Source organism: Trematomus bernacchii, unplaced genomic scaffold (assembly GCF_902827165.1).
Source record: "Trematomus bernacchii unplaced genomic scaffold, fTreBer1.1, whole genome shotgun sequence".
Lineage (NCBI taxonomy): Eukaryota > Metazoa > Chordata > Actinopteri > Perciformes > Nototheniidae > Trematomus > Trematomus bernacchii.
This window is the reverse complement of record NW_022987739.1, coordinates 8,647,002-8,657,009: the sequence shown is the minus strand read 5'-3', so window position 1 is coordinate 8,657,009 and position 10,008 is coordinate 8,647,002. Positions and strand designations below refer to the sequence as shown.

The 10,008-nt window shown below is 39.9% G+C and overlaps 1 protein-coding gene across 1 annotated transcript; it reads left to right on the top strand.

Annotated features, from left to right (window-relative positions):
- Positions 1 to 892: 892 nt before the first annotated feature.
- Positions 893 to 9,751, top strand: LOC117495937 (vitellogenin-1-like). Its single transcript, XM_034147549.1, has 34 exons — positions 893 to 940; positions 1,648 to 1,668; positions 1,844 to 1,995; positions 2,083 to 2,334; positions 2,419 to 2,580; positions 2,670 to 2,818; positions 2,898 to 3,048; positions 3,139 to 3,296; positions 3,380 to 3,545; positions 3,626 to 3,751; positions 3,841 to 4,059; positions 4,146 to 4,357; positions 4,444 to 4,541; positions 4,633 to 4,757; positions 4,844 to 4,945; positions 5,036 to 5,155; positions 5,246 to 5,432; positions 5,597 to 5,690; positions 5,778 to 5,963; positions 6,081 to 6,192; positions 6,281 to 6,485; positions 6,575 to 6,927; positions 7,004 to 7,045; positions 7,159 to 7,233; positions 7,337 to 7,543; positions 7,642 to 7,784; positions 7,873 to 8,008; positions 8,099 to 8,222; positions 8,315 to 8,495; positions 8,578 to 8,672; positions 8,765 to 8,859; positions 9,009 to 9,174; positions 9,338 to 9,499; positions 9,590 to 9,751. The coding sequence occupies exons 1-34, from the start codon at positions 901 to 903 to the stop codon at positions 9,688 to 9,690; spliced, it is 4,917 nt and encodes a 1,638-aa protein (XP_034003440.1). The 5' UTR covers positions 893 to 900; the 3' UTR covers positions 9,691 to 9,751.
- Positions 9,752 to 10,008: the final 257 nt, after the last annotated feature.

The window sequence follows — 10,008 nt, the reverse complement described above, 5'->3', positions numbered from 1 at the left end:
TGTTTTACAAGTAAAACAATCAATAACATGATTAATGGTTTACTGTTGATTGAAATTACTGTAAAAATCTGTAAAAATCAAATCACCAGTGTCCAGATTAAAACACCTTTGTTAATTCATATTTAAAATGCTTCCATCCCACAGTTGAAACGGTGTCAAGCACGCAGTATCTGCAATATCTGCTGAAATGTCATTGAAATGTCACCCTGACTACAACAAACAAACTAAGCAAACATCCATGGTCATGATGCCCTGTGAGGGTTAAACTACGAAGCAAACTCGATGCAGCCAGGAATCTCTTTTTTTTTAACTGCCTCAAAAAATATGAATAAGTTAAGACAAAAAAGATCTCAGTCAACACCTAAAGCAAATTACATCAGTACGAAACATTAAATAAAATAAAGGATCCTTGGATTAACGAAAAATCTAAGTTTACTTTACATTTTTTGAATAAAAAAGGTTTTACTGTTTAAACCTATAAACAATACATTTCTTTTGAGAAATGGTTTGCCTTTTTCTATGTTATTCTGTTATATTTTTTATATTTACCAAACATTTACATATACAGCAAAAAACTGAAATATGTTTAAAAAAGTACGATTTATTGTCAGAAAACAAAAAACATCAACTGTTATATAAAATAAACAGCAAACTGTTTGAAACACGATACTTAACTTTTGACTTTGCATATGTTAGAAAAAGGTCAGGTGCCCCTAACTTTTCATTCACTGATACACAATCTGTAGCACTCCCCTCCCAAACCCAAACCAGTGATTTAATAGGAGGATCGAATTGGCTGTATCGATCAAACTTGGCAGGGTTCATATCCTACCTCAGCTATCCAGAAGTGTGAACTATAAAAGACAGGCATTCACTGCAAAGATTCACAATCCATCAGCCATGAGAGTGATTGTGCTTGCCCTGACCTTGGCCTTCGTGGGTGAGTATTATCTCTGATTTTGAGAACATTTCACATTTAAAAGAAAATGCAGTTTTTTATCAGAAACAGCAAAAAACTTTGTTAGAGACAAGACAAGACAAGACAAGACATGAAAAAGTGAATTTTGCATAATAGGTGACCTTTAAAACATTTAAACATATTTTATAACTTGAATTTCTGAGATTTCAGTACTACTTTTCTGTCTGATTTTCTTTAGCATCAAATTGCCTTCTTAATTTGATCATATTCATTATACGCCATCGTATATTTGATGCTTGTATGTTACACTGCAGGCTTACTGGTTGATAGTTCCAGTGATCCTGCTTTTAAAAGTCAAATTAGGATGTGAGAGATTGCTATATTATAATATAAAGTATAATATAATGTTATGTATTGAACTTAAAAAAAATCAAGGGACCAGAATGTAAAAGACTATGTATTAATATTATAAAGAATAAGAGATTAAAATATCAGTATCAGAGTAACAACATAAGAACACCTGAAATTATCAGGTACATTTATAATAAAAATACACAGTATCTGGATACAGTGAAATCAAAATATTTCCTACTTTCAACCCTACCTTAAAATGTATTGTTGTTATTATATTATATGAACAATAAAAACAATTGCATTGTAAATTAGTAGATGTAATAGTTTCACAATGTTCTTGCTGGATTATTAATATATTTTGTATCTGATTTCAGCTGCTCAGCCCCATAACTTGGGTAAGTTAATTCATTTATTATTATCAGTAAAATACAGCTTCTACCTATAAATACCTGGATGCACAATGCATTGCAACATTCACCACAACTACATTTCCACAGGAATAATTGTGGTAAAATACAATCTACTTGATAAATGATGGTTAATATGAAGTGATATAAATTGTTCTTACAGCTCCTGATTTTGCTGCCGGTAAGACTTATGTCTACAAATATGAGACACTGCTCCTGGGCGGTCTTCCGGATCAAGGTTTGGCAAGAGCCGGACTCAAAATCAGCAGCAAAGTTCTCATCAGTGCAGCAGGTCAAAATACATTCATCCTGAAGGTAAACATTAAAATCAGTTGCACGCAACAATCCTCTGAGTTTTAAAATGCAATTTGTCCTGTAATAAATCATATTCTTACACTCTAGCTTGCTGAACCAGAGATCGCTGAGTTCAGTGGTGTCTGGCCCAAGGATCCTTTAGTCCCAGCACCAAAGGTGACCGCAGCCCTGGCCGCTCAGCTCTTGACTCCCGTCAAGTTTGAGTATGCCAATGGTGTTGTTGGAAAAGTCTTTGCCCCTGAGGTAATCTCAACAATGGTGCTGAACGTCTACAGAGGTATCCTGAATGTTCTTCAGCTCAACATCAAGAAGACACAGAATGTCTATGAGATGCAGGAGGTTTGTCAAAGATCCTTCAGAACTGATACGAAATCCATTATAGGAAGTTGAATCTCTCTAGTAAACTTACACTCTTCTTTTAAGGCTGGAGCTCAGGGTGTGTGCAAGACCCTTTATGCCATCAGTGAAGACGAAAAGGCTGAACGCATCCATTTGACAAAGACCAGGGATCTGAACCACTGTCAGGAGAGGGTGATGATGGATATAGGATTGGCATACACTGAGAAATGTGTAAAGTGTCAGCAGGTAGGTTAAAACTAATTTCGTGTCACGCATTCATCTATAAAAGTAGAAAACGTTGCATTACTGAGCAACTATGTGGTTTGTCTTCACAGAATTCAAAGAACCTGAGAGGAGCTACAGCATACAATTACGTCTTGAAGCCAGTTGCTAACGGCATCCTGATCCTGGAGGCAACAGTCAATGAAGTGATCCAGTTCTCACCTTTCACTGAAATGAATGGAGCTGCTCAGATGGAGACAAAGTAAGTCAGCTGATAGTGTACTAAGAAGTATGGAGTAATGGCCACGTTTTTGTTTTAATGGAGCTGCATTCCTTTCAAGGCAATCCTTGGTCTTCCTTGAGATTCAGAGAGCCCCTATTGTACCCATCGAGGTTGAGTATCTTCACCGTGGATCTCTCAAGTACGAGTTCTCCACTGAGCTTCTTCAGACACCCATTCAGCTCATCAAGATCACCGACGTCAAGGCTCAGGTAAAGTCTCAGACTGCTTTAGAATATATTAAATACATATCTGAATCTATTCCATATATAACTAATCCACCTTCAATTACCTGTTCTTAGATTGTGGAGGCTCTGAATCATCTGGTTGCCCACAACGTTGAGAGAGTCCATGAAGATGCACCTCTGAAGTTTTTGGAACTCATTCAGCTCCTCCGTAATGCACATTTTGAAGACCTGGAAATGCTCTGGAGCCAATACAGAACCAAACCTGCCTACAGGTGACTTTAAGTGTTTGAACATTTGAATTACATTTAAGAAAATATATGGAAACAGGTTCACTCAATCCATTGTCCTCTTCCAGACAGTGGATCCTGGATGCAATCCCTGCCACTGGAACTCCTGCCGCTCTGAAATTCATCAAGGAGAAATACATGGCTGGTGCCTTGTCTGTTGCTGAAACTGCTCAGGCTTTGATTGTATCTGTTCACATGGTGACAGCAAACACTGAGGCCATCAAGATCATCCAGGTAAGTACCTGACAAAGCAAAATACTTTGTTGTAATAAGAATTGAGGTATGAAACATTTCTGATTGTTGCTTTCTTTTAGGAAATGGCAGTCAACAACAAGATAGTGCAAAACCCAATTCTGCGTGAGATCGTCCTCCTTGGATATGGTACCATGATTGCAAAACACTGTGTTGAGATGGCTGTCTGCCCTGCTGAACTTGTTAAGGTGAAAACAATGTTGTCTTGACATATTACTCTTCTGCACATTTCTAAATGATGAAGTAAGTTCTAAATGTCTCCTTTCCCTTTCATCAGCCCATCCAAGAGCTCCTTGCAGAGGCTGTTGCTAAAGATGAGACCCAGGACATCATCCTGCTCCTGAAAGTTTTGGGAAACGCTGCCCATCCTACTAGCCTTAAGCCCATCACAAAGATCCTGCCCATTCATGGCACTGCAGCTGCATCTCTGCCCATGAGAGTCCATGCTGATGCCATCCTGGCCCTGAGGAACATTGCAAAGAAGGAGCCTAGAGTGGTACATACTAAATACCAAAGAGAATTGAAAATGTTCTAGTTTTTACACATAACATGAAAATGACTTTGCTTTCTCGTGTAAAACAGATTCAAGAATTGGCCATTCAGCTTTACATGGACAAGGCTCTTCACCCAGAGCTGCGTATTCTTGCATGCATTGTGCTGTTTGAGACAAGGCCTCCAATGGGTTTGGTAACAACTCTTGCCAATATTGTGAAGACAGAGCAGAATCTGCAGGTAGCAAGCTTCACTTATTCTCACATGAAGGCCCTGACAAGGAGCACTATCCATGCCACAGTGTAAGAGCACTTTCTGATCCCAATTCATCATCAAGTCTATATCCATTAATTATGTTACTCAGCTACTCTCTCTGGTGTCATTTTAGTGCTGCAGCTTGCAACGTCGCCATGAAGATCTTGAGCCCAAGGCTAGACAGACTGAGCCTACGTTTCAGCAAAGCCATCTACATGGATGTCTATAACAGTAAGGCTCATCTCATATGCTAAGTCTCACCCCCCTTATCCCCCATTTTTTCTGGAACATCAACTAACTGCATTTTGTCGAACATTTACAGATCCCTTAATGCTTGGTGCTGCTGCCAGCGCTTTCTACATCAATGATGCTGCCACCATTCTGCCCAGATCCTTGATGGCTAAAACCACTGCCTACCTTGCTGGAGCTGCTGCTGATATTCTGGAGGTAAAATAAGACAAAACATAGCCTCTAAGCTGGTCTTTTAATACAAATAAAGAAAAACCTTTTCAACATTTTGATTTTTTTCCTAGGTTGGAGTTAGAACTGAGGGACTCCAGGAGGTTCTTCTGAAAAACCCTGAACTCGTTGACAATGTTGACAGGATCACCAAGATGAAGCGTGTTATTAAGGCTGTAAGCAATTAAACATCAGGAAGTTGCAAATATTTAATAGCAAACATGGAACATAACAAAACATAACACACCAGACTTGTCTTTTTACAGCTTTCTCAGTGGAAGGCTCAGCCCAACAGTGCACCTCTGGCATCCGTCTATGTCAAATTATTCGGACAAGAAATTGCCGTCGCCAACATCGACAAAGTTTTGATTGACCAGGCCATTGCGGTATGTTTCAAATGACTATTTGTCAATGTCAAGATTACGTTTCCAAACCAATTGTTTATCACAATAACTATGATAATTGTTTCCCTACAGCTTGCCACTGCACCCTCTATGAAGGAATTGGGTATGAATGCTCTCAAGGCTCTGCTGGCTGGTACTTCCATGAACTTCGCTAAGCCCCTGCTTGTCACTGAAGTGAGGCGTATCCTGCCAACTTCTGCAGGTCTTCCAATGGAGCTCAGTCTGTACACCGCTGTCGTGGTTGCTGCATGTGTTCAAGGTGATCAAGTCCCATATATTTACTAAAGTCTAGTTTGCCAATCAAAAAAGGTGCTGACTTGCTCTAGATTGAAAACATTTTAAATTCCTGATACAGCCATAAAAAGTCAAGGTTATGTTGGGTCCAATTATAGTGGTGTTAAACCTTTTTATTTGTTTTCTCAGTCAAGGCCATCACAACACCAGCTCTGCCAGAAAACTTCCATCTTGCTCACCTTCTGAAGACTGACATACAGCTTGAGACTGAGATCAAACCAAGGTAGGTTCAATCTGACTTTTTTTAAAGTAGCACGTCCAAAATATAACATATTATACTGTATAACATCCCAATGTCCTCTCCTTCCAGCATTGCTTTGAACACATTTGCTGTGATGGGAATAAACGCCCTCTTACTCCAGGCTAATGTGATGTCAAGAGCTAAATTCAACTCCATTCTCCCAGCCAAAATCACCGCAAGACTCGACCTCAACGAGGGCCACTTTGAGATTGAAGCTCTGCCCGTTTCTGCGCCTGAAAACATTGCAACTGTTCTGTAAGCCCAACATTTTGACCTTAATGTATACCCTGGAAAATATGAAAGTCCTGTCACTCCTAGGATGTATTTATCTAAGGAATCTATTTGATTACGTTTTTGTTTTTCAATCAACAGAGTTGAGGCTTTAGCTGTGATAAGAAATATGGAGGATCGTGCTGCTGAAAGAATCACCCCCATCATCCCTCCCAAACTCTTGCCGCCCATTTCATCTGCTTCTGCTAGTTTGGTGAGCTTTAAACATTGTCTTTAATGATACCAAAACAAATATCTACATTTACAACATAGTTAACATTTCATTCTTTTCATGGTCAAAGTCTTCAGAGATCCTTAGCCAGGAGGTCGAAGCCCCCATCATTACACCCAAAGCAGTGCAGTTTGAGAAGAAGTATTGTGCTAAAGCTGTTGCCCTCGGACTGAAGGGATGTTTGAGGGTTGCCACTGAGAATGCTGCTTCCCTCCATGCTGCTATTTTGTACAAACTGGTTGGAAAGCACTCTGCTGCTCTCTCCTTAAAACCAAGTAAGTATTATAGAATCAGTCCTTACAGCATTTTGTAGAAGCAGTGTGCATAAAGCAATCGTTAATATATGATCTAATGATACTTTCAGTTGAAGGAGAGGCCATTGAGCGACTGGAATTTAAGGTTCAGATTGGACCAAAGGCTGCAGACATGCTTGTTAAACAGATCAACCTGAGTGACGACATTCTTGAAGAACAACCACTTATGATGAAGCTGAAGAAACTCCTGGTCCCTGATCAGAGGGTCAAATCATCTTCCTCTTCTAGCTCCAGCAGCTCTCGCTCAACTAGCTCCAGCTCCAGCTCCAGTTCCAGCTCCTCCTCTCGTGTTGCCAGCAAGGCCTTTGATGCATCTGTGAGCAAAACCAGCTCGGCATCTAGCCTTACATCACTCTTTAGGCATAGCTCAAGCTCCTCCAGCTCCGGTGCTCGTCCCACAATGGTAAACATGGTCGAATCTAAAGGTGACTACATATGAAAGTAAGTCTGGAATCTAACAAAATGTTTCTTTTAAACAGCAACTGATTGCTCGCAAGTTCCAGATGAACCACAAGTTGCAGGTATGTTTGGATGGTGCTTCAAACCATGACAATATATTGTACAGTTTGAACATGTTAACTTCTGTTGAAGCTTTCTCATGGTGGCCTTTAACTTCTGTACATTATCATTGCAGACTCTCACCTCTCAAGCATCGATCGTTTCCAAAAGCAGAAGCAGTGACTCAAGCTTTGAGGCCATCACCACACAGGTAAATCTTGGTCATATATTAAATTAGATAATCCTTCTTCTTATTGATTTACTGATTGGTTTGTTGTTGTACTCACATTATTCAACCCCGATTGATCCCACAGAACAGATTCCTTGCCAAAGATATTGCTCCTATCTTTGCAATCATCGTCCGTGTCATCAAAGTCGACAAGAGGGTGATTGGATACGAACTGGCAGGCTACTTGGACAGATCTACCTCCAGACTTCAGATTGTTCTGGCTGCCTTGGCTGCCGATGACAACTGGAAGCTCTGTGTTGATGGAGTTCTTCTTAGCAAACACAAAGTCACAGTAAGACACTTGCTTATTGAATAGATAATAGGGCATAATATAAAAAGGTAACTGTTAAAACCAGCTGCCTTAACTTCACATCTGCTGTTTCTGAATAGGGTCAAATCGCCTGGGGAGAACAATGCAAGCAGTACAACATAATGATCACAGCCGAGACAGGTCTTCTTGGAAAAAGCCCTGCAGCTCGCCTCAGAGCGACCTGGAAAGAACTGCCTTCTGCCCTTAAACGCTATGCAAAGAAGTATGAACCCTCATACACACTGCCTTTACACTGTTCACATGCAATATACACTATTTTAAATATCTGATATTTGGAAAATCATTCACAGGGTTTATCACTACATTCCTGCTAACACACCAGCTGGCGTGATCAAAGGAAAGGATGAAACGAGCGTCAATCAGCTGTCCTTAACAGTGGTTGCCACATCTGCCAAAATCATTGAACTCATTTGGAAAGCACCAACAGTAAGAATAATTCTGTGCTTCTTCCAATATATAAGGTCATGTTTGGTTTGAGATTTATTTACTAGTAATTATGAATTATTCTGTCTACAGCGTACTGTCTATAAGCTGGACCTGCATCTTCCAATGGCTCTGCCACTTGAAAAAATCAAGAGTCTTACCCCCTTCGATGAGGTTATTGATAATGTCAACTACATCCTTGCCGAGGCTGGCGCAGGTAATGAATGACCTTAGTGTTTAAAATGAAATGCACTGACAGTTACCTTTGGCTCATGATAATAATTCAATCATTTTTTAAATTCTCTGCAGCTGAATGTAGCTTTGCCAACAACATATTGACCACATTCAACAACAAAAGATACAAGAACGAGATGCCCCAATCTTGCTACCAAGTTCTGGCACAGGATTGTACCAATGAGCTTAAATTCATGGTTCTGCTGAAGAAGGATCGAATTGAACAGAACGACATCAACGTGAAAATCGCTGATATGTGAGTGTCCATTACAAAACAAACACAAAAACTGTCCACAAATGGACAAAACTAAACATGATTTTCCTTTTTCCACTTGCAGCGATATTGACCTGTACGCTAGGAACAGTGAAGTGTTTGTGAAGGTCAATGGAATGGAAATACCCAGCAACAACCTGCCATACAAGCATCCCACAGGTTTCTATACACATTAATGTCCTCCTTAACATATTGTACTGATGTTAAAATAGGGTTGAAGATATGACTATGAAACTGTTACTTGCTTACAGCTCCAATCCAGATCAAGCGTAAGGGTGATGGTATCTCTGTGATCGCTCCCAGTCTTGGTCTACATGAAGTCTACTTTGACAAGAACTCATGGATGGTAAATGAAACACTAACTAGGAACAATTTAATAAAAATACATAAAATTGAAAGATCTATTCATGTAAATCCAAAGTTGTTTCTTTGTTCTATAACTAATGTGCAATTCTTAAAACTGATTGCCATGTCTAATATGATCTTGCAATGCAGATTAAAGTTGTGGACTGGATGAAGGGACAGACCTGTGGACTCTGTGGAAAGGCTGACGGAGAAATCAGACAGGAGTACCAAACACCCAACGGACGCTTGACAAAGAGCGCAGTCAGCTTCGCTCATTCCTGGGTTCTCCCAGCCGAGAGCTGCAAGGACAGCACCGGTAAGACCTAAAGTTCATTGTGAAATTAATTTTACAGCAACATCCTTTTGCACTGATATAAAACAATAGTAAAACATTTGTTAATTGTGAGAGCTGATCTTTTAAACATGCACGATGCACTGAGTCCTACAGAAACTCACCAATCACCCTTGTTCTCTCACAGAGTGCCACATGATGCTTGAATCTGTGCAGCTGGAAAGTCAGATAAACATCCATGGCCAGGAATCTAAATGCTTCTCTGTTGAGCCTGTGCTGCGCTGCCTGCCCGGCTGCTTCCCTGTGAAGACCACCTCCGTCACTGTTGGCTACCACTGCCTGCCTGCTGGTGAGTCTTGCAAAGAAGTCACAGTTGGTTCTATTTAAATAATAAAGAAAAATACAGTTACTGATTGTTCCCCTTTTTTCCCTTGTGCAGATGTCCAGAATCGCCCCGAGGACATCTATGATAAGAGCATGGACCTGAGGGAAACAGCAGAAGCCCACCTCGCCTGCATCTGCACTGCTCAGTGTGCTTAATAATATTAACTTCTTTCAATAACTTGCATCATGTTTTGAATAAAATTCATTACAAAGAAAACATTCTGTTCTTAAGTTATTTCAATTATTGGGGCTTGCATTACTTACTAAAAATAATGTAATGGCACAAGTTGTTGCATTCGTAAACATGCTTTAATTCAAAGGTTTTAGTGTCATATGCACAAAAGCTAGTGTAGTTGTTGCCAAGTTTGCAAGACACAATAGGTGCTTTCACACCTGTCATGGCCTGGCTCTTGGCCATAACAAAAAGTGTGGAAAGGACAAGACTATATATAAGAAAATATATTTATTAACCAG